Genomic DNA, 25,035 nt, shown 5'->3' on the forward strand with positions numbered 1-25,035 from the left:
CTGTTTGGAGTCGTTATCAGTATAAAAGACACCTGTCCACAACCTCAAACAGTCACACTCCAAACTCCACTATGGCCAAGACCAAAGAGCTGTCAAAGGACACCAGAAACAAAATTGTAGACCTGCACCAGGCTGGGAAGACTGAATCTGCAATAGGTAAGCAGCTTGGTGTGAAGAAATCAACTGTGGGAGCAATTATTAGAAAATGGAAGACATACAAGACCACTGATAATCTCCCTCGATCTGGGGCTCCACGCAAGATCTCACCCCGTGGGGTCAAAATGAACCAGAACTGTGAGCAAAAATCCCAGAACCACACGGGGGGACCTAGTGAATGACCTCCGGAGAGCTGGGACCAAAGTAACAAAAGCTACCATCAGTAACACACTGCGCCGCCAGGGACTCAAATCCTGCAGTGCCAGACGTGTCCCCCTGCTTAAACCAGTACATATCCAGGCCCGTTTGAAGTTTGCTAGAGAGCATTTGGATGATCCAGAAGAGGATTGGGAGAATGTCATATGGTCAGATGAAACCAAAATAGAACTTTTTGGTAAAAACTCAACTTGTCGTGTTTGGAGGAGAAAGAATGCTGAGTTGCATCCGAAGAACACCATACCTACTGTGAAGCATGGGGGTGGAAACATCATGCTTTGGGGCTGTTTTTCTGCAAAGGGACCTGGACGACTGATCCGTGTAAATGAAAGAATGAATGGGGCCATGTATCGTGAGATTTTGAGTGAAAACCTCCTTCCATCAGCAAGGGCATTGAAGATGAAACGTGGCTGGGTCTTTCAACATGACAATGATCCCAAACACACCACCTGGGCAACAAAGGAGTGGCTTCGTAAGAAGCATTTCAAGGTCCTGGAGTGGCCTAGCCAGTCTCCAGATCTCAACCCCATAGAAAATCTTTGGAGGGAGTTGAAAGTCCGTGTTACCCAGCGTCAGCCCCAAAACATTACTGCTCTAGAGGAGATCTGCATGGAGGAATGGGCCAAAATACCAGCAAAAGTGTGTGAAAACCTTGTGAAGACTTACAGAAAACGTTTGACCTCTGTCATTGCCAACAAAGGGTATATAACAAAGTATTGAGATGACATTTTGTTATTGACCAAATACTTATTTTCCACCATAATTTGCAAATAAATTCTTTAAAAATCCTACAATGTGATTTTCTGGATTTTTGTTTCTCATTTTGTCTCTCATAGTTGAGGTATACCTGTGATGAAAATTACAGGGCTCTCTCATCTTTTTAAATAGGAGAACTTGCACAATTGGTGGCTGACTAAATACTTTTTTTCCCCACTGTAACTTTCTATTTGATCAGGGAAAATCCAAGCCAGCAATTACACTGATATGCATTACCAAGGTTACCAACTGATTTGCATAAAATAAATAGGTATCGACTGGAACAATGTTTTCTGAACACGTCACATAACGTTAACATTAACTCTCTGAACTCAACATGTCACATTAATAAGCCAGACTATGAATGTTAATCACAAAGGTTTTAAACTTTCCAATGTTCCTTAAATTAATAAAAAAAACAACTTAAAAAGTCTAAAAACGCTGCACTCTTTGTTGCAACTAGGAAGTGATGACTGACTCACCTGGCAGTCACATGACAAAAATTAATTGAGTGTTCATTGAGGGAGCTGCAGGCTGCCATTAGTGTGCAGTGTAAAGTGAAAAACTGGATTGTAGAGGCATGAGAAGCAGCATTTTGTATTTGATTTTAATTGTGCCACAATTAGCATGGAAGCTGACCGATATCTGCATGTTTAGGTGGTCTAAATTGTTTAACACACACACACACAAGAGATTCAGAAGGCAATGTTTACACTTGTTGAACACAGCAATTGCACCAGGTTATTTTTTTTTAATGGAATCCAGCATTAAGGTAAATGTATCCTGTGTTTGAACAGCAGTATAAAGACCATTCTTACCTTCAGTGGCTTTGTGAAACTCCTCACTAAGTGTGTTGGTTACATCAGTCCAAAAAGTGTAGAGGAAGTCGGGCTGACCGTCCTGTCATTGGACAGACATTACACATGTGTTGAAATTACTGCCTTCAGCACAGTTCAAACTGTACATGAACTGTAGACAAAACATGGCTCTTAAGCAAGAGAAGAAAAAAAAGTATTAAATGCTTGTAGACGGAACCAAGGCACACATATACACCTCCAAAACACACAGCCTGTCTAAGGAAAGTGCTGTAATTATTCAATGGGACTGGACATTTGTGTCTGCGTATTGTCCTCTAGTCAACCATTAGAGAAGCCTGCTGCAGGTCGGCTGTAAAGCTGTCTGACCTCTCCAGACTCACTTCTTCTGCCTTTTGTGATTCAGTGTTTCTCCTTTCCCTTTTCTTATCACTTTACAGTGCAGGTAAGTGGAATTCAAAAACAGTGGATGATGTGGCGCAGCAGACAGTGACGAAACACACCAGCGTAAGTTGAAACTTTTGTGCCAACTGCTAATGTGTTTAGCCCTTTTGTTTGTTCCTTCTACATCTGTATCCATAAATCCAGCTGTAAATATGTTTTTTCTATGTTTTGTGGAACACTCAGTTTAGTGACAACTAAACTAAGTCCATGCAAGCCTTTTAATCAGTGATATAAGCAGGGGGCTAATCATGCTGAGGTTTAGAAACTAGTAGTGCCATATAAAAAAAAAAAAAAAAAATCAATAGTAACACTGACAGGGAAGCAGAGCCTGCCAGACTGGTCTTATCGCTCACAGCAGGTTAATAGTCTGGCTGAAGCAATCTGCACTTGTAACAGAGGTATTCATCCTGCTCACAATAATCAAACCTGAAACTTAAGAATAAGAGATGTTCACTCGATCTGTTTATCAGGTTGAACCACTGATGCTTAAAGTAAGCTTTAAAGGAGTGTTTCTCTCTCTCTCTAAAATGAAACGACCGAGGAGAGGAGAAAACAAACCTATCCTAAAAGTTTGGAGCAAAAAGGTGCAACAAAGCGTATTAATCTGTGTAACCGTGCATAAAAAAATCCCAGGAGATAGGTATAACAGCTATTTCTGCATTAAAGAGTTTCTGCTTCAGTACATGCCCAATTACATTATACAAAAATTTACCGCCTGCATAATAACTTGCAGCTCATTTGTCACAATCCACGTCTTCTCTTCTTTGTAATTAGTGTGAACAGTGAAGATGATGGTGCAGCTGCACTGCTTAGGAGCCTTGCATTTAGACATGTCATTAGGTCTCAAACTCACACCTCCATCTCTGGGTAATTCGTAAGAGCTTTGTTTCCATAGTAACAGTCTCTGGCTCTGATTTCTACAACTAGGTTTCTGTGGAGGTAAAACAGTGAGACACTCACAACGAACATGTTGATGTGTTAATGATTGCTTTGATTACTATTGATAATACTGGAACAGTTACGTGCATGCTCAAGAGCTGGTGCTTTTGCAAGGTTTCGTTGTTTTGCCTTTAATTAGTATTTCTTCTAGAATAGTCAATTAGACCTATGGTTCTTGCAAAATTGTAATATTGAAAACAATGTAAGTTCAGCTGTGTGGTTGTTCCCTCACTAGTGTCATCATGGCAAAAGAGTATTTGTAACCTATATAGTATGTCAACAGTACCTGAGTAACAGAACAAGGCATATGTGTACTATTGAAACGGCTTTCTATTAGCCAAGTAGAGCAGGGGTAAGCCAGCTGTTACCTTTTTATCATGATGTCAAGCAGCATCAGTTGACCATATTTATCAGCTATACTTTTCAAGGTCTAACATGATGCATTCTATGAGCAGTCTTTTGGTTTGAACCATCCATTTCTTTATCTAACATTAGTGAGAAAACATCCACAGACACCACCTCATCCAGAGATCATATGAGAAAATTGCACACCCCACCTTGATGATCTCATCGATAAAGCAGACATGAGTGACAGGGTCCCTCTTCTTCATCAAGACCTTCTGCAGGTGCTGCACCTAAAAAAAGCAGCATAAGATGTACCTATGTATAATTCATCAGTCGTGCTTTTTGTTTTTAATGTCATATTCAACACTCTGGCTGTACAGTCAGATAATGAGTGTACCTGTCTGCAGGCAGCACATATCTGGTCCATCAGTTTCTCCAGGTTAGTCCACAGAGCAGCACGGAAAGCTGCTGTGTTGCCTGGTGTTGGTAGTACTGCTCTGCCGGGAGCACCTATAGAGAAGAAAAGCAGAGTGTGTTCATGTGTTTTGTAGTACCATCAACTAATTATTCCCCATTCAAACAGGAAGAATATTCATGATTGTAGAATTTTTGAGACATGTATTGAGATATTTGCAATCCTTTTGCTCGCATAGTCAGACTTAAATACAAGATTCCATCATTTTTTAAGGTCATTTATGTAAATGAAGGGACATCAGTGCAACAGTGTGACTTCCTGGTGTGTTCTGGACAACAAGACAGTTGAGATAAAAGATATGTAACAGGCTATGAATACACAGTGTAAGTCTGAGGCACTTCTAAGTCCAAACATTTTTCATTAAGGCCTGGTGAGGGGCTACTTAACCTAATCAGGGCTGGTTATGTGAAAGTGCATTTAATTAGAACAATGATGTCGTGACTTCGTCACAGCCATGAAAATAACGCATGCCCTACAGCCAGAATTAACTATTCTCTGTAGCCATGGTATAATAATCTATTTTGGATCAAGCCGAATTATGAACTAGGTCAAATTAGAAAATGCCATTGTCTTTTCAAAATTAGGACAATGCATAAGCAGGCTTCCTTATGAACATCAGCCTCAGGTCTTACCTCTGGGGTTGGCTGGTTGCGTCAGCCCCTTGATGTCAAGAGCGCTTGTGATGTTGTCCTGTATGGTGGTCCGGTAACCTCCTACTACAGAGCTAATTGTCTCTCTGAGACTTCCCAGGTTATAGAAGACTTGCAGAGCCGTGCCGACCTGGGTCGGGTTCTGATTGGCAAAATGAGAGAAGAGAGGAAATAAGGAGAGAGAAAGAAAGGCTGGCATCTGGTCATTCTTTTTTGTACAGAGTGAAATCAGTTTAATGGGTCTGGTAGTTTCACACACAAACACTGAGTTTGCCAGCAAGTGCAGAGGTGACAGCAGCAACTAAAAATACACTTTACACTGATTTAATGAGAGAGAGCTGTGAATAGATAGCACAGCAAAGTTCAGACTCAAAAAGAGAAAAGAGAAAAACAAAAGAAAAGAGGCAAGGGAATAAGAAGACGATGCCAAACCTGAAAATATTTTTCAGGGTACAATAGTGTAATTGACATATGAGCATTTTGTTCTTAACGAAAGAGAGTTTTAAACAACTGACAGAATAACCAATGATGAAAATTATTTTTAGCTTCAGTCCTACTGTTTCTCACAAGACTGAGTGGTGTAGGAACTACAAAGCATTGTACAAACATTAAGAGATGGCTGTCCATCATTACAAATACAAATATCAACCACAGATAAAGGTGATGTGATGGCACCAGAACAAATGACTGTCACGTTTCTGCCGGCATATTTGCTGTTATTTTTATACTACCTATCATTTGTCTTCTTTGTAGAGCCAGCTGACAACACAAGTGCAGAGTTCATTCTCACAACTGTGTAATCATTAGCTTTGCGTAACTCAAAGACTGGAAGCAGGGAGTGATGCTAGCTAACTCCAGAGACCTCTCAAACTAACCGATCACCAGGCCGTACCTGATTTGTCTGTACACAAACAGAAATGTAAGAAAGAATGTGACATATAGTATCAAAGGGAGTTTCATGCTGAAAAATAATGATGTTCAACAGTCTTGTCATCGCCACAAGGTTGCTAGGCAACAGCAGCAGAGATGCTGCACAAAAGTACTGGTTGGTGTACATCAAGAAACAGTTGAAGCCCATGACTGATGAGTGCATAGTCAAACAAACAAAACTCTAATACTACAGTGTTAATCAGTGAGGAGTTGATTAAATTGGAAGGCTAGCTGTTTGCCACTGTCCTAAGTCTTTATGCTAATATAGGCTAACCTGTCCTCACTGCAACACACTCTTCATTCAGGTAGAATTCTTGTACATACAAGTACATATTTTACATTGTACATGTACATTCATTTTTATAGTTGAACCAGATTGATCTAGTTCCCTAATGTCTAATGGAGAGGAGTTTGTCTACGTGGGTCAGTTGAGCTCCCACTCAACAGATGGGCTACAGGGTCTCTGCTGGCACAATCGGAGCGCTGAGGTGAAACTAGCTCCCACACAACCCAGGCAACATGTCCAACTGCTTACATAATATTCACAATAAACAGCTCCCTCAACTGATATAAGAAGCTGTGGCTGTGTGTGCAATGAGTACATATGTGTGTGTATGTGTGTGTGTGTGTGAACCCCATATGTCCGCACACATAACACAGTGACAGAAGTTGTTAGCCAAGACTATTCCAGCAGTAGTCAGGATAAAAATACTTCTGAGGGTGGAATACACAGGGGAAACAAAGTGTGTGTATATGTGCACGCGTATGTGAGAAAGAGAGAGATGTGTCTATTTTTGGAAAACCTGCTTATTGTCTAGACATTGGAGTAAAAACAGAAGCCAAGACTTTAGAGGGGACTGTGGAGTCACAGTCTGCTGCTACTTCACGCCCTGCCAGCAGCTTCAGATGCACCCGTTTAGCTTCTCTTTGAATTCTCTCAATTTTTCTCTCTTTCACACATACACACACTTACACACTCAATAAAATCCCACAGCGTCAGTTTTTCCATTTCTTCATTCACTCTGTCAATCAAGTCAACATTCCTGCACAGATATTTCATAGCCACAGCTCACCTCTCCTGGCATGGTTTAAAATTTAATTATCTGCATGAAAGCTGAGTTTACTTATACAATAAAAACTAAAATCACATGTCCAGCGGACAACTATGAGCTTTGTGGATTGAAGTATTCTATATTGCATCAAATCATATATTATTTTAGTTTTTAAACACATACGTAGCAACTTGGAACAACAACTTTGTTAATTGCTTCTTAAACATCCATTCGATGTCACTTGCCAGCTGAACCAATCACTAACATTTGTTCACATTTGTGAGATTGACTTACTGGAAAATATACAGCTAAATGCAATTTTACATCAGACCATTATGAGAATGGCTGGAAGTCATAAATCGGAATCATCATTTAAATCTGATTTATTCACATTAAGATACATCCATTTAAATGTATTTAGATGTTGTCAGAGTAACTCAAAGTAAGTAGCAAGTTTATTTCTTGGGGTTTTGAACCACAGAAATCACATTTCCCATGGAGAGATTTAGATCAGCATGTCTGAGTTCAGAAATGGCTGCAACTGGTGACTACTTTTGCTTCTGATTATAAAACAAACAGGCTGAATCTTCACTATAATGTAATTTAAATAGCCAATAACACAAGCCTTAAAATGACAGTAAGAACCAATTTATCTGTCTGTAATTCTTTAAAACTTAACACTGCCCTAAGGAATAGATAAAATAGATATCAGCAGGTAGTTTAAGCAAATACCAACCCTTCTAAATGTCAAAAGAAACATTTCCTAAGGTATATTTAGCTTTTACACCTCAGTCCTTTATCGGTCCTTCTCAGACTGCCTTTGTCTTGTCTTGGGCTATCATAGTGATCAAGAAAATAACCGGCAGAGCAATCATTGCTTGAAAATTAAACAATGACTAGTACTTGTACTTACTTGTACATATTAAAATACTTATTAAAATACTTGCACATGTATCTTTTACTACATTTATTTGATCGTTGTAACCACACTAGAGCAACAGCAACACAGAAAATGGCTGCACCCTGAGCATAAAAGCTGAAAACAGCACTCGTCTGGACCCTGGCATCATGTCATCATGGACACTGAGCAGCCGTTTACACACACACACACACACACACACACACACACACACACACACACTTTCTTTAATGGGACACTGTCCCCTTGAGAACAAGGTTTTCTGGGGCAGATGAAGGTTAGCAGAGCTTCCATGTGCTCACTCACTCACATGTACTATACAGAACAATCCACAGGCTATATGTAATCTCTCTTCTACTATCATCAGTCAGTTTCAATCGACCAACCGCTTAACATGATAAAAAGAATTATACTTCTTAGCTAGAATGACTAATTCCTTAAGAAATTGCAGCGTGATTGCTGAAGGCATTTACAAAGAATTTACCAAGAATTAAACCACTTTTCATTTTATTTAGTTACAATCTATTAGCATTAATAGAAAATTCAAGTCAGATGAAGCACTAGTCACCGTTTTTTTAGAAGAAAACGTTAGGGCAGTGTCAGTGTCTTGCCCTAGGAACTTTGTGAAGAGGCTGAGGATCTAACCCTCACCAATACAATTGGCCAGCAACCACCTAAAACCACTGAGCCGGCCAATCATTAGTTTATTCGTAACTTATAATGGGATAAAAGGCATTGCAGAGCCTAATGTGAGCAAACCTGATGTTTTTGTCTGGGTGTACCTGGATCTCCATGCCCTGCTCCAGCAGTCTCTTTGCTTGGTTTTCCACCTCCAGTCTGGCTCTGCTGATCAGAAGCAAGTCATTCTCAATTACCTCGATGCCACTCAGATCCACACCTTGTGACAGATAGTCTGGAGGGGGAGCAAACACATGCAAAGAAAATCCCATTACAACATTATAGGGGAAATAATACATCTCTCATTTTAATTATATAAAGATTTAAAATTTCTGTGGGGAATGACTCAATCTTAGAACAAGCCCTGAGCAGGCTTCACTTCTCATCCCTAGAAGTTTCTGTTGATTGATTGTCAATAATTTTTCACCATAGATTGTGCACGTGGGTTTGGTTAAAAAAAAAAAAAGTTGAGGATTAGCATTGCAAAGATGAATGATTAAAAATAAGGAAATGATGTGCTGAATTATGGACCTGCACCAAATACATACAAAAACATCACTTAACCACTCATGTAACAATGGGTGGACCAGTGCAATTTACTTTGGGTGGATAATTAAGATGCTAAAATGGTTTTTCCAATCACTTTTACAACAATGGCTCAAGCAGCCTGAAACTTCATCAACACGTCTCCTTTTCTGATTAAATTATCATATTTATGTTATTTAATTTGCATCCCACTGACAGAAAAGATGACAGCGGGACTAGTCAGCATGACAGATTTGTCAGCAACACTTGTTTCAAAGAAGCACATAGCACTTCTGACTGTGTGTTAAACATTTCCATTCTGCTTTTGCCCCTGAATTGTTTGTCCACCCACCTGCTTTGGAAAGCTCAATCGTGCATCAGAAGAAATACTGACTTGGTGAGTAAGTGATTCCTGATTTTGGGCAGATATAAAATCGATGGAACCCTTCAAATAGGCGTGGTTTGATAAAACACATTATGTAAGCCCAGAGTAAACAATTGAGACCTGGCAAGTTGATTCTACTAAGCAGCTGCATTGATGTCATCCTGCTGTTCACTATATTCAATGATATATGAGAAACAGCAGAATGAGCAATGTAAAGGTCGGAGCGCTCTTCATGGATAAGAGATTTTTAACAGAAAATACAAGACTTGAGCAAACATGAAGTGCCTCTGAAGAGTTCTGAGGTAGTGACTGTAGTCCTGACTTGTGTGGGAAGTTGATTCAGCCAAGAAGAAGAGAAAAGCAGGGCCGGGCTGAGACAGGCTGGAACAGGAAGACACAGCTAAAGATGTGACAGGAGAAAACAGACAGCAGACAACAGACTGGTGTGTGACTAAACTACAGCCTGCTGGTGCAACCTCCTTCTGGCAACTTTACTCGAGAGTCTGACTGGAAAGTGTATAGCTAGCAGGAGCCAGTGAACACAAGGCCATTTCAATTCTTTATGCAAATTTCTCCTATCCAGGACTCTGACTTTGTTTCATGTTAACCACACTGACAAATTCTAATTTAAAATTTTGTTTTCTATATATTGGCACACAGCTATACAAATGATTCCAACCTTCCGTTTTGTGCCAATTTTTCTGTCGTCATTGTCATAGATACTGGAAGAGGATTTATTATAAGTGCTGCCTCCATTCTGCAGTGTCAGTGTGGAACTGAACAAAGTTGCACTGACTTTGAAAGAAGTGTTTTAGGTTAACGGCAGTCAGCTGGGCTTTTTCTGACAGTAAATGTGGAAATGATTCAGTGGAAAAGCAATAGTTGCAGGTTTGTAACTTTGCTAGAAAAAGAACATATACGTAGCGGTGTGGACAAAATGCTGTCTGTGTAGTCAGTTACCTTATTGAACCTAGGTTGTTAATTCAAATAATAGATTGTAAACAAAGATGAATTAAAGCTAGCCTTAAATGGAAACTAGTTTTCTGTACATCTGCTTTGGCCTTCTCTCGTGACCCTGGATGTTGTTGTTTGGTTCCAACTCACTGTGTCCAGTAAATGTTGTACAATTATACAGCATATATTGCTCGGGTTCCTGCCTGATTGCTGTGTCAACCAGGTGGGCTTGTTATGTTGTGGTTTTCAGAAAAGCTGCTCAATAAGCCCTGCATTTGAATTGTGACCCCTGTAAAGGCCAGGATGATCCTATCAGATCATTTTTATTACTTCCTAGTGATATGATGCAAACAATAAGGTTTATTCATGTGAAACTGGTTTTAAAGGTTTACCAAGCATTAGACTCCTTCAAATATTCTCACATGTTTTAAAAAATCATTAAGACAAAAGGTACCAGGAAATCAGTGACGAATAATAAAGGGGAGAAAGGCGTGGAGCGGGAGGCTGATATCAAACCATTTCAGATGTGCTATTTGTCTGGAGCAGCAGATTGTTTGCTCTTCTTCCCGGAGAGAGAGCAATGGAGAGTATTATCAGGCAGGTGGCGGGCTGAGGCACAGAGGACCGGGGAATTGGACAGGAGCCACATTCAATTCAAAACCAATCCGCTCGAAGCCTCAACCCGAGTACAAAGCCTGCCAGAGACCACGATGGAACAGCTGAGCCCCGCATCCATTTGCTTGTTTAGATATGTCTGTTTGTGTGTGTGTATGTGTGTGAGAGAGAAAGATAGAGGAAAAGACTGAGGTCTTTTCTAACTTGTGTCATAATACGCTCAAAGGGCTGACTGATATGCAATGCTTGAAGCCACACATACACACACATTTCAGATAACACAGGCCACTGGATATTACATGGTAGTTCCCATGGGATAAGTTGTGCTCAGGTACAGATGTGCCCTGGTTTTTGTACTGAGGGAATTCATTCACTACATTTTTCAGAGGACAATAACATAGATATTACAGATAATCACAGGATTGATAGAAATTAGCATTATGGCTGTGTACCCCCTGTTCAGCATCACCTTGGTGACAGAGGTAATCAGCATAGTGGGTTGTGGATGGAACAGGCAGCAGGGAGGGATCTGCTTCCCACTTCTCAGAACATATAACAGTCCTGAACTAATTATCACTATGCACAAATTAACAAGACTGAGGTGTAGGTGAGTGGCATTTTATGAAGGAGGCTTAAAAAAGCAGCTTATCAAACACACACAAGCATGGATCACTTTCAGTAAACTAAAATTTATCTAGTGTGGAATATTTATGCAAAGCTTGTACTTTGAAACTGCATGCCCTCTGTCATGATTCAAAAGCAGCAGGCTACTTTCATTTAAAAGTAGAATATTTGTTCAAACAATGGAAAACATTAAAAATTCAACTCTATTGACCAGTCGGAATTTAAAGGTTACAGTCTATGGAGAAGTTGGCCTTTTGTTCCAGCAGAAACAAAAATCAGCGCAACCTATTCTTGCCCTACTGACATATTGACGATAAGGATGATCAATAAAAATGAAGGACCATAGCAAGCAAGGCCTTGACATCAAATCAGTAGTACTTACAAAACGGCGTGTGTACTGGAGCCTGACTGATGTAGTGGTATGTTAACATTGACCTGTCACAGATACTATATCAGCTTTGGTGTCCATTTTTGCCAATTTGAAACTTTACAGCATAAAATGAAGCTTGGTGTAATTTAGATATGGGGTCATCTTACAGGTAAATCTGCTGTAATTCTTTTGTTTACAGAATGTCTCAGTAGGTCTACAGTACTCGTAGCAGCTGAGCAGGTGTAGTGATCAAGAGATGCTAACTAGCTAGCCTCACCTGCTACAGCACAGGAGAATCAACGTCATATTCCCTTTTTAATATAACTTTACCATGAGCACTAGCTGCAGTTCAGGCTGGAAAAACTACTCTTCATTAAGCACAATTCTGTTCATGAAGGACTTTAAAATGTAAAGCAAAAGCAAAATGACTCCACTTTTCTTTGTCTGCTTTCTAAAGGTGCAGAGTAATAGGATGTAAATTTTGGTTGTCTGTTTAATGTTTGAAAAAACATATACTGACAAGTATTTTGTTGATTAAAAAGGAACAGTAAAGTAACACAAAGCAGACAGCTCTGCAGGAAGTTTATTTTTTAGCTTTCAAGAAGAAGAATGCCTGAAGCCGCATGTATAAAAAAAACATAGTCTGTGCAACTGCCAGGCCACAGTGTATCACAACCAGTGTAAACCATGATGTGATGGGGAGTGTGTGCAATGAAAAGGCGCAATGAAAATATAATTTTGGTATTGAAACATGAAAAAAAAATAAGAATTTAGTATTTCACAACTGAGTTTGTGACTTTTGTGATTTTTTTAGTAAGCACTATAATGTACTATAATAAAAATTAACTGTGGAACGACAGGAAAGCAAACTACAATGATGATATTTTTACAGAGTTAACCTTTTACATACACATGTACATCATTCTGTTTTTTTTAGAAAGCCGGCTATGTTAAGATTGAGTGATATAATTCTGACAATAATTAATAAACTAATAAAGGATTATCTTATCTTATCTTATCACCCCATGAATCCTGTTTCAGTAAAACTGCAAAGTATACCACACAAAGAGTTCTGTTATTTGCTTGTGTGAAAAAGTTGTTTTTTCACCCTTACCAGTGTTTGTGGAATTTGTCCCTGTAGCCTAAAGTCTGTAGTAGCATTTGTGGCCGCTCTTTCATGAATACAAATCAAACATACTTTCATTTATGTGCATGTCTGTTTGAAACAGCACAGCTGGCGACTAAACAACAGTCAACGGCCTTTAGGCTAGCCAGTGGACAGCCAGATACCAGACTGCAATATTAATACATTCATTAAACATTTATGGGTGTTTTCTGTTGCTCTGTATTGTCCTCACAGCAATTTTAGGTGTGAAACTCACAGATTACACCTCATTGATTCACTATCTGTTTTTCAGTCTCCATCTCTGCCTCTCCTGCTCGCTCAGAAAAAGTCTGCCATTGCTCTCTGAAGACTTGTATCTCGGGGAAAACAGGTCTCCCGCTGTGTTGCGCATGTCAGTAAAACAGCTGAACTGGAAACCATCATCTCTGCTTACACTCCTTGAGTAAACAGATGAGGAGTGAGAGATGGAGAACTGAGATACAGTGAGCAGATCTGAGGAGTACTTGTTTTAGAAGAATGTATCCTGGAAGACAACAGACAGACTCTGATTTGAATTCTGATCTATCAGTCTGGTATTGCTTTGTCTGGCAGTGCTGTTGTTGCCATGCCAATGCCAAGTAGCCCTAATTAGTCCACTCACAAGCTACATGGCAGATACACTCAGCAGGCAATAAGGGCAACACTGCAACTGCTCCGATGGTAGCCAGATTGGGACGATTAAGCATGTACCATCAGGCAGGTGCTATGCAAACACAAACAGCGGAGGAGTGGCCAAAGTCCTGACAGGAAGGATGCTGCCATTAGCATCGTCATGGCCACTGTTTCCCACCTGGGCTCTTAAACAAAGGTAAACAAACTTATGGCGAGATGGTTCAAAGGAAAAGAAACAACAACTGAAATATGTAAAAGCTGTGTTCACCCTGCATGGTGGAAAACAGTTTTGTCACACTTACAAAAGACAAAAACATCAAGGGAAAGAGAGGAGTGTTAAATTTGCATTGTGAGTCCAATTAGTCAAGAGCTGAGGTGTCGAAGGAAAAAAAAGAAAAGCAGAGTTTCAGAGAGGGGCGATGGAGGGGGAGGGCGCGATGGATGAGTAGGAAGGGCTACTGGAGGCAGATACAGAGAGAGGCAGGAAGCAAGATAGAGACAGAAAAAGAAGCACGGCAGTGAGAGAGGGAGGGAGGCAGTGTTAGTATCTCCCTCACTCCCTCCAGGCTTTGCGGTTGCATGCTTTCTACCATCCCGAAAGGATTTATCAGTGTGGTGTAAGACCTTTGAATAATGGACTACTGAGCCCAACCTCAGCCACTGTCTCTTGTCACCTGTGGGTACTACGCTACCTTTGTGGATTGAGATTACCCTCTAAGGAAAGCTATCCGAGGATCACAGAGGAATGGTCTTTAACTAGAGGTAAACTAATGCACGGCACAATCACATACTAACACTGTTATTGGTAATTGCAAGACAATGTGAATGCGCTGTACGAGGGCACAGTAAAGGCAACATATTCAACTCTAGATAAACACACAGCATGCTGACATGTTGTTGAACCTGTGAGTCATGATTTGCAAGCACTGATCATTTTGAGAAGAGAATAATTAGACTAAATGAGTGGCTGTCAAACAGCAAGGAACATGCGTCTTGCAGGCTAGAGAGAGACCGGCTCTCCTGCTGCAGGAGGGCTCGTACAACACAAAAGCACAAATCAGACTGGGTACAGAACACATTTGAATTTGTCCTTAGAGTGAGGTCATCCAGAGGACAGATACTACAGGAGACAGAGCTCAAAGATTAGAATAAGGCAAAAAAAGAACAAAAAGATAATAAAAATACTAAGTTAGAGAAACTTAACAACAGTGCAATTCATGAAGAAGTTTGTCAAAAATTAAGTTTCTTTCACACGAAACTAGCAAGCTGCAGCCACCTATTAATTTCATTGTTGCTGTTTTTTTTTCCAATTTACCCAAAAACCACCCAAAAAAGTCAATATCATCCATCTCCATCAGCAAGAGAGAGTGCGTTGTGAACCCAAGGTAACATTTTCAAATTGCTTGCTTTAACTAGACATTGATTGTGAAACTAATGACCAGAATTCTAAATATTCATTGAGTTCTAATTTTTCCCTAATTTGTTAATTAAATACTCACTGATCTGACATTCCTTCAAAGATCTACTTCATATAAATGCTGCCTTGGCCTTCTACCAAAAATTGGTAGGCGTGTTGAAAGCAGTAGATGTTGAAGCAGATTAGATGTGATTGCCTTGTTAAGTTGAAAGTTTTGTGTGGTTAAAGTTAAAGCTGTCAGCATACCACAGCTCTATATTTTAGTTCTATCCTCCCCTGGAACTGTGTCACATATTGTGAGATGGATCATTTAACATGCCAGTCCACACAAAAATAAAATTAAAGTTAGTCATATATTAATGCAAGGTATAATGAACAACAATCCAGACACATAATAATAACCCCTGCGATAAGTGTTCATTCATACTCTGGGCGGCCTGCTCTATAAAAGGAGTTTTGTGACACAGGCAAAGTAGGCTGAATCAAAGTTCACCTAAAGGGACAGTTCCCTCCAAAATTGTGTTTTTCTTGTTGCCTTCTTTCCAATATACAGAAACCAACACTATGACCAAATCTTACTTTTAATTTTATGTAGACACTGTTTTCTACCACGCTACATGGGCCAAAAATGTCACTGCACAGAAACATCCTGTCATCACAATGACTGTAAAGATGTGCACCATAGTGTACATATCTGACCCCTTCCAATAGTCACATGGATACAGTAAGTCAAATGGTTTGTACATAGAAGGCAGAAAACAAATGTAGAGAAAGGGACAATTTTGCACTTTGAGCAATACATCCTCAAGAAAACATGACACATTTCTGCCTGATAGAACACATAGTTATGTTTAGGAATACACAGCCACAGAAGTCCAAATGATGAAGTTGGTGCTACTAATCCTACAGCAGACTTTTAGTTTAGTGTTCACACTTCCAGGCATCAAAAGTTTCTGATTGAGGTTAGGCATTAACGTAACAGGGTTATGATCAGTAAAGGTTGTGTGGTATGGGTTAAAAAAACACTTTCAGAAACATTATAAGGAAATGCCACCATCACAGTTGTGAATGTCCAAGAAAGCAGCAGTTCCACAGGCAACACAAACTCCTGTGTTCTATAGCTATAAGTCTGGAGCAAACCAAAAGTTTGCAGATTGATAAACAGCACTGCAGGCCTCCTGAAAATATAAACATTTGATGTTTATATTTCCAGCAACAAAACTGATCTGAAAAAACATACTTCTGTACTTGACAACCTAACAAAAGTTACAATTTTATATCTTACAACAGCCCAGTTAAGCTATGAAATTAATTATTGAGATACTGTAAGGTCTGTTGTTTTGACATCAAGTGACACTAAGTCAGCATATCATTTTATACTCTGCAGACAACCCGTTCACAGTTTTCAACAATCATTTGCTGAACAACACATGATGAGGACCATCAAAGGCTTTAAAATCACATTAACACAGGCACACCTGAACAAGAACCCAAAACACTCACACAGATTTCCAATTAGTACAGATACAGCAACTAATGTATTAGTGGATGGTAAATGAGCTGAAATTAGACAGTGGACATGTGGTGTAACATACAGATCAGGGGAGGATCCTTCGATTCAAGGTGACCCATTTCTTTCCTTTATGACTTAACTGAACCATCTTTTCTCTCTGTAGGGTCAAACACAGAACGTGCCAGAGAAAGAACACATTGGAAGGCGATGACGATGAGAGCACATGTACACATGACATTGTTCTTTGCTTCAATCAATTCCTCTTCTGCAGTCTGTATAGGATATAGCCACAAGTAAAAATCTGCTCCTGTCCAAGTGACAAAGTCTAAGTCTCTTTGAATGGTACCCAAAGACTCTACATGACCTACATCTGGGTCTATGACCTTTGGTATGACTCCACGTCCCCTGGATCTCAGGGATTGTTAAGGGTTAAGCTTTCTTTTATCTCTTTTTTTACCCTTGTGTCCATTTTACATCCTTTACTTTCTCCCTCTGGAATATGAAATCACCACGCTGATGTGGTTTGAGGCTAGACATCCACCATTTCCAGAGAGAGAAAAAAACTGGTGCGAAAAAAAAACCAACACCTGAAAAGTGGAAGAACCGTCAGTCCCGGCACTGGCATCATTTTCAGGCGGAGATGACACTAGAGGCAGCAGTTCAAGCACAACGGACAATGATGAGACAGAGCTTCGAATGAAAGAATGCATTGATCTTAGTCCACTGCGCTGATATGGCAAACCACATGCCCCCCAACGATGGGCGGGTGTGCGTTGCTTACTGTGTTACACAGACTTTTTCCTTTGCCTGAGAAAAGCCAGCATAGCTCAACATTTCATGAAGCACCCGTTTGCTGAGAGAATGTTTCAAACCAAGCGGGTGGCCTGAAGATTGACCTCATCACAGCAGAATATGGTGGGAAGGTCTGACATGCTCCAGCAAGCTCCTTGTGGCTATTTCAACTGCCGCTAGGCTGGAGAGGGCGCTGCTGGGAGGGAGTGGTGAGTTAAAGCCCTATATCACCTGCACTCAGCTTTCTTTAGTCCAAACCATAGGAACTAAAAGTAAATTCAGTCTAGGTAACTGTGAGATGCTGTGAGATGATGAAAAGTTTAGTTCCTGTCACTTAAGCTAAGAATGCAAGTCATTGTACTTGTCAGATCCTCTAAACTGATTGATTTTCTTTTCAGATGCCTGAATTACTCTAAGTTCTGCAGCTAACACAAGCCCCTTCCCCTGTGCCATTTCTTTAGGTGGTGGTGTTTTAAGCTTTCTAATTGTGGCGATTGTATCTGGGCTTCAAAAAAAAAGTTGTTCATTTGTGACCACTGAAATGAACTGAAATGAGGTGGAAATGTATTATATGATTTGCAGTAACACCCCTTGTAGCAGTTAGAGCTTGTTATAGTACTTACAGTAATTTCTTTATCTACGACAGCAGCATTCACTTATTCTGGAGTAGAAATGTCAAAAGAGGTGAATGTCACGTTACGCTATCATTTAATGTTTAGTGCCTTTCATAACTCAGTACAGTCAAGAACAGCTGCAAGGCCAGATAAATCTGGCAGAACTTAATATGTGATGTTTCCCTTCCTGAACAAAGGATGTTTTGTGTGCAAACTCCAGGCCTCTTCCTCCCTTCAGGATAATGCACACATCTCCAGTGCTGATCTCTGCAGCCACCATGAGCAACATGACCGTGCTTGACACTGCCGACCCATATGACCTTGACATGACCTCTTCTGAGGCCATCTACCCCATAAGCTTCCAGGTACAGCTGCAACATCATGATGAACACATGCATCTTAGGAACCTGTTCATTCACAACTATAAGGATTGGCAGCAGGATTATATTTGTTTGAGATTTATTGAGATTAAAATTGTACATTTTAAATTAATGACTAACAGCATCACTTCCACCATGTGCTTCTTTTCTTTGATAGGTTTCTCTGACAGGCTTCCTGCTTTTAGAAATAGTCTTAGGCCTGAGCTCCAATCTCACTGTGCTGGTCCTCTACTGTATGAAACAGAACCTCATCAGCTCCGTCTCCAACATCATCACTATGAACCTGCATGTGGTAGATGTGTTGGTGAGTTCTGTATTAGTGTAGCTGTGTTTTATTTATAACTTCAGCAGTTAGCTCAAGGACTAAATGCTAGTGATGTGGAGTGACAGACAGGATATCAGGTGGAAACAATCCTACTACATTTGTAATGTGACCTGAATTCCTGTCTACTTTCAGGTGTGTGTATGCTGCATCCCGCTGACAGCCGTGGTGGTGCTACTTCCACTGGAGACAGACACAGCTATGGTCTGCTGTTTCCACGAAGCCTGTGTTTCCTTTGCAAGCGTAGCTACTGCTGCCAACGTCCTGGCCATCACTGTGGACCGCTATGACATCTCGGTGCGTCCTGCAAACCGTGTGCTTACGATGAGCCGAGCTGTGGCGCTGCTAGGATCCATTTGGGCTTTATCTTTTTTCAGTTTCCTGGTTCCTTTCATGGAAGTGGGCTTCTTCATTAGCTCTGGGTCGGACCTTGTAAACCAGACTACAGTTGTGACAGTGGCTCATACAAATGAGTACTACACAGAGCTGGGTCTGTACTACCACCTGTTAGCGCAGATTCCTATATTCTTTTTCACTGCTGTTGTAATGCTCGTGACTTACTACAAGATCCTTCAGGCACTGAACATTCGCATTGGAACACGTTTTCAGCACAACCTACCTAAAAAGAAGCAGAAGTGCAAAAACACTATTTCATTGAGCACCGCAACACAAGCGGAGTCCACTGATGCATCACAGAGCAGCACAGGAGTAAGGGGAGGTGGAAATGCACCTTTAGGCATGCGGGCATCAGTGTCCGTCATTATCGCATTAAGACGGGCAGTGAAACGTCATCGGGAGAGACGGGAGAGACAGAAACGAGTATTCAGGATGTCTCTTCTCATCATCTCCACTTTCCTACTTTGCTGGACTCCAATAACAGTGCTCAACACCATCATCCTCAGCACCGGACCCAGTGACTTGACTGTTCGCCTCCGTTTGGGCTTTCTGGTGATGGCCTATGGGACCACCATTTTTCACCCACTGCTCTACGCCTTTACTCGGCAGAAGTTCCAAAAGGTTTTGAAGAGCAAGATGAAGAAGAGAGTTGTGTCTGTGGTAGAAGCCGACCCTACACCGAACAATGTGGTCATTCATAACTCATGGATTGATCCCAGGAGAAACAAGAAGGTCACCTTTGAGGATACAGAAGCAAGACAAAAATGCTTGTGCTCACAGGATGCTGAGTAACAAGATTAACTCTAATGTAAATATGTCAAATATTTGAAGTGAAAAAACTTGACTGATGCAGAAAATCTTTGGTGGACAGTAAAAATGTATAAAATATTTGAGAAAAAGCAAGGTAAAAACTATGGTGAAACAAGCTAATTGTACTGTACAGTTGTCTACTGTACATCCTGGGCAGCTTATTAAATAATTACTAAAATGCCGACCTCAAAAAAAAGAGATGTGTATGTGAGAACAAGGGAATAAATGAGTCAAACTGAGGAGTTTCCTTAGCAGTTACGAGCTCAAGGAAAGCCATTTTCCCCTTGGTGCACAACAAGTCTGAAAATGGGCTTCTGACACACATAGAGGGTAATTTATAGGTATTTATTGTGGAGTATTGTGGAGTGCTATCAAGGACGATTCAGTCATAACTCTGTATCTAAGCAGCGGTATGTGTTGTTCTCTGGTTAGTGTAATAGAATATGAGACAAATGTCTATATACAGTTAAAAGTACCTTGATATTGTTTGTCACCATTTGTAATAAACAACCAAAGGCACAACATGTGTCAGCATCACTCTGCTCTCATGCCTATCCATGTGTGGATACAGGGTCAGGGTTCTATTTCACTTCCTTTGAGTGGTAATGTGTTTTCTATGTGGTAAAGAAATTAGATTCAGCCTTTAAAACTATGGGGTTTTTTATTATAAAAACATAGGAATCAAGATCATGTTTCATTACTTTTTTCCTTTTCAGTCTAATTTGTTGTTGCGTGTCTGGTGCAAACATAAATTATAAATTAACCTGATTTTGTTCTGTGTGCCGTCAACATGAGGTCAAAGTACAGTGACAGTGGCACTAAGCCATCCACATTAGATACAAAATTCAACAAAGGATTCTGCTGTTCTGCACTACAAGGCTTTTTTGATAACTTTGCCATTATTTACAAAAAAAGTTAAACCACCCATTACCTACTTACGCAACATAAACTTATTTTGATGATGAAAGGCAAAAAGGCTGTATAAATCATAACGTAAGTAGAAATTGACAAATGAAAAAAAAAAAATCAATTGATCAATTAATAAAAAACATAGGCCTAATATATTATTATTAATTTTAACAACACATTTGGTGTCAATTTAGTTCAACACCCCATGTGGGCAGAATGTTGTGTAATTATGTTGTACAGTATTCATACATTGAATTTTCCAGCTTAACTGTAAATAAGATAAACATTTAACCTCCTCTGTGGTTACTCCACAGGATGTTGCAATGTGAACCAGCACAACACAACACAAACAGCAGAAAACCCCACTTGTGAAGTTGTTGGAATAGCTGGAAGACGACCCAGTGGTAGACCAGAAGCAGACACTGCATCTCCGATAAGGGCTTGTTGCTGTGCTAGAGGACAATGAGGACAGTGACCCCATTTAAAAACCTTTTGCAGCCAATGGAAATTGTGCAAGTCTGTGCGTGTGTTTATGTATGTGTGCGTGTGGTATGAGAAGTGGTCACAGGCTGTTGAAAACACTTGTCCTTGTGAACCCGCTCTGCTCCATCTCACTTAATGCCTTGTGATAACCAAGAGTAGTGTGGATCATAGATAACTGATGGCAGTGACATGACCTGCATCAATATCACTTTTGCTCTGGTGACAGCAGAAGGTCACACAGTCCTCTGAACCATGTCAGTCATTGTTACACGCAGCGATTCTGCCATTAAACAAGGTGATGATCAGAAAGGGTACCTGCGTCAAACAAGGTATCACTCTCATCAACAGAAGGGATGGATTACAGTGCTACAAATATAAAAACATGTCCTTTATGTAATGTGTTTACTGAGCATGCTGAGCAAACGTTTGGGATGTTTTTATGTATAAAATGTCTAACAGAGCCTGATATAAAATGGCACACTCCATTGACAAACCCAGCTGAAAGCATATGACTGACTACAACCACCAACCTCCTAGCAACACAAACAGAAGCAGAAGCATGTGTCAGCTTATACGTCATTCTATTGGACTACAAGTCAACTTAGTTAAGCCGCTCTGGCTTTAAACAAACACCACCATGTAAAGAAAAGTCTACAAGGTGTTTCCCGATGTGGCAACCCGCCGGTTTGTATTTCTTTCAAAGAGAGTTAATGTGTGTAAATGCCTGCAGTTTTGCTCATATGTAATACATTTCTGAATTCCTATCAATTAAAAAAATGTAAACACTAGATTTTACCTTTAAAAAACAGTTTTTCACACTTCTTTGCACATCATCTGTAGAAAGCTGCAGATCAGCCAAAAATACTGGGAATAATAATAATAATAATAATAATAATACCATCATGTAATCAAATAGGCCACCATTCAGTTTCATAGTGAAAGTCAGGCCAACACAAACAAACCTGCAATTGTGTAATCTAGTAAATGGAAATCTATATCTATAAGATAAAAAGTCTCCTAAATTGGGAAAGTATGCCTCTTCTACTGATGTTTTTGTGTGTTTACTTTTGAGTCTTGTTTAAGTTCTGGAGAGTGTTTAATCTGTCAAGCCATCGCAGAGCAGCGTGTTGTACACCCTTCAGCTGACAAAACAGGCCCAGGATCTGATTTAAAGGTCAACAGTCCTGTCGTCACTGGAGCTGCCATATGAATTCCTCTGCCTATGATCCAGGTGACCAGATCTAACCTGCCACTTCTCCATATACATCTTGGCTGGTGTGTGTGTGTGTGTGTCTTTAAGAAAGGGAAACGGGTAAAGATATGAAACAGTGTGTACTATTCGAGACAACTCAGGTCATGTTGTGATGGTCATTACATCTGTATTTTCAAAATAAAGTATACTGCACATCATTTGTTTTGCTTTGGTTGTAAAAATTCATCAACTGTGCAGAAGTATAAGTGGTTGTTTTGGACAAACAGAAAAAGTAAAATGTAGGCATTAACAAACAGTTCCTTACCTAGTTCGTTAAGGCTTTGAGCTGCCTTGGTGATCTCCCTGCTGCCCCCCTGCAACTGCCCCTGTAGCCTCTTGCTCAGGTACAATATGCGAATAATCCTCCGCAGCAGGTCGCAGGCTACCTGGAGAGGGAAGAAGACAGGAAAATTATTCATTACTCTTTTTTAGCGCTGTGTAAGAGCCCAGCTGATATTAGTTTTTTGAGAAAAATGTCAGGCTGCATTATAATAATAACAACAAACATGCAATCATCACAGCCACAAAACCTAATTGCTCTGTAATACTAAAAAATAAGAATATGCTTCACTGTTGCTATGCTCATATGGTAACCATGGAGCTACAGTACTCCTGTGCTGGAGGAAAACATTTACACTCAATGTGTTGTCTCACATGACGGAAGAACTTCGAGCCATGACAGAATCACTGTCGTAAAGAAGGATGAAAATATATCATAATCATTTTTTATTTAATCATATTACCTGTAAATCATCCACTGATTTAGAGGACTTATGTATATATTTACAACACAGTGTTGTTGAAATGCCGAGAGCTGACGGAGGAGGAGTAGCAGTGTAATCACACATCTGAGGGACTTTTACAAAGACGATGCTGAGGTTTAGTATCATCATCATATGTATCCACTTATCCCAACATTTTAAAAGTTAAACTAGGCAAACTAGACAAACTATAAGATCATATTAAAGCCTGTATTAAAAAGGCAAAAAAGAATAGTTGTGGGTTAGAACCTTGAAAAAGCTGAACTTAATTCATGAACTCTTGTATTCCTAAAAGTGTTCTTGTAGGTATGCAGTGTACCAACAAGAATACATTTCACTAGTAGCAGAGTGATAAACATGCCATTTTTATATCAAGGCATTTGGTCTGTTTATTATCTGAAACAGACTGTTGTTGACAAAAGACAGTGAAAAGACAGTGTCCTTAGAATCCCTGCTGACTGATTGGCAGCTGTTTGAGTCACAGCCAAGTCACACTGAAGGCCTGAGAGCGATATTTCACATGCATACACACAGAGAATCTGAGCGGCACAGAGCCATTAGCCCAGGAGAGAGACCTCAGAATCACACTGACCTTTTTACAGCCACTGTTTCATCAATATTTAATCATGATTCCCTCGGCTGCACAAACAGGAGAGCCCAGTGTTCTCACTGAACGCACGCAAAGCAGCTCTGAGCTCTGCACAACAAACACTGTGCCTACAGATAGGCAGCCACTGACCCTCTCTCCTACACAGCATCAATATCTCTGTGGGTTTGGGAGTGTAAAACAATGTTTTTTTTGCTCAAACTACCATCCAAAGAAATGTCATCCAGGCCTTCTTCTGCCAGTGAAGCAAGAAAAGATAAAGTGGCAGCTTCACACACATACACAACTGTTATTTACTCCATCATGAAGAGTGTTAAATTTGGGGTCTTACCTGCAGTCTGGCAAGCTGGGTTATCCGAGCAACAATCTTGTTGTACGGGTCAACAATCTTTGTCCTTATCCTGAGAACAAAGGAGTGCAAATGCAGCATAACGATTGTTTCTACAACAGGGATTAACCCTTTACATAAACTTATTTAACACTACATGTTCTCTGAGACCTGAAAAAAATAATAAATTCTAAGCCGAAAATCGTGGTATTTTATAGCCACTTTATTTAAAGCCAATTACATTTAGCTATAAATGATGACAGTAAAAAGTTAAATAAATATCTGTATACTATGGAGCTCCCATAACTGTGTTTTACTGCACTGTTTCCATGATTGTGCTGTTTACATAGAAGTGCAGAACTTTCTAAGGCAGCTTAGAGGACCTCATTTTTTTCCTCATAACCGTGAGCAATGGGAGCCATAATATCAGTTTAGTAGTTCAGTGTCATCCATCCATTTTCTAAAACTTTTATATCCAGTGCACAATATACAAGGTGTATTTTGATTTGACATTGCTGCATCCAGCAAAGAGGAGCTATAGCATTTGTGTGTTTGAAGCAGAAGACACCTAATCCAACTGTATCTGTGTAAAATGTTAACAATAGTTAAATCTAACTAGAGCCATTTTTAGCATATTTACCTGTCAACAGCTGCCTGCAGGGCACTAATCCTTGTCTGCATCATCTGAAGAACCCCTAAAACAGGCAACATATACAGACACTTTGTTAGCAGACTCTGGAATTCTGGCTCCTTCTTGTGGTAAAAACTATGAACTGCACAGGTTAAAGAGGTGGATGCAAGGGTCTTTGCAGACATACTGTATTTA

The 25,035-nt window shown here is 40.1% G+C and overlaps 2 protein-coding genes across 2 annotated transcripts in view; one reads left to right on the plus strand and one right to left on the minus strand.

Moving 5' to 3' along the window:
- The window catches only part of cog5 (component of oligomeric golgi complex 5), a 40,787-nt gene that overhangs the window by 13,863 nt on the left and 1,889 nt on the right, over positions 1 to 25,035 (minus strand). Inside the window, exons 4-11 of the mRNA XM_028400184.1 lie at positions 24,850 to 24,904; positions 24,213 to 24,282; positions 22,779 to 22,899; positions 8,480 to 8,610; positions 4,779 to 4,938; positions 4,069 to 4,181; positions 3,884 to 3,961; positions 1,947 to 2,028 (exon numbers count right to left, since the gene is read on the minus strand). Coding sequence (XP_028255985.1) covers positions 1,947 to 2,028; positions 3,884 to 3,961; positions 4,069 to 4,181; positions 4,779 to 4,938; positions 8,480 to 8,610; positions 22,779 to 22,899; positions 24,213 to 24,282; positions 24,850 to 24,904 — 810 coding nt within the window. The remainder of the gene's footprint in view (positions 1 to 1,946; positions 2,029 to 3,883; positions 3,962 to 4,068; positions 4,182 to 4,778; positions 4,939 to 8,479; positions 8,611 to 22,778; positions 22,900 to 24,212; positions 24,283 to 24,849; positions 24,905 to 25,035) is intronic.
- LOC114432278 (G-protein coupled receptor 22-like) lies at positions 17,460 to 20,048 on the plus strand. The gene is made up of 4 exons (XM_028400185.1): positions 17,460 to 17,556; positions 18,182 to 18,326; positions 18,499 to 18,645; positions 18,799 to 20,048. The coding sequence occupies exons 2-4, from the start codon at positions 18,204 to 18,206 to the stop codon at positions 19,849 to 19,851; spliced, it is 1,323 nt and encodes a 440-aa protein (XP_028255986.1). The 5' UTR covers positions 17,460 to 17,556; positions 18,182 to 18,203; the 3' UTR covers positions 19,852 to 20,048.

The sequence above is a fragment of the Parambassis ranga genome, chromosome 2, assembly GCF_900634625.1.
Source record: "Parambassis ranga chromosome 2, fParRan2.1, whole genome shotgun sequence".
Taxonomy (NCBI): Eukaryota; Metazoa; Chordata; class Actinopteri; family Ambassidae; genus Parambassis; species Parambassis ranga.

Coding starts and splice junctions, on each gene's coding strand:
- LOC114432278 (XM_028400185.1), top strand. CDS start 18,204: ATGCACACATCTCCAGTGCTGATCTCTGCAGCCACCATGAGCAACATG. Junction 18,327..18,498: donor TCTACCCCATAAGCTTCCAG/GTACAGCTGCAA, acceptor TTTCTTTGATAG/GTTTCTCTGACAGGCTTCCT. Junction 18,646..18,798: donor TGCATGTGGTAGATGTGTTG/GTGAGTTCTGTA, acceptor GTCTACTTTCAG/GTGTGTGTATGCTGCATCCC.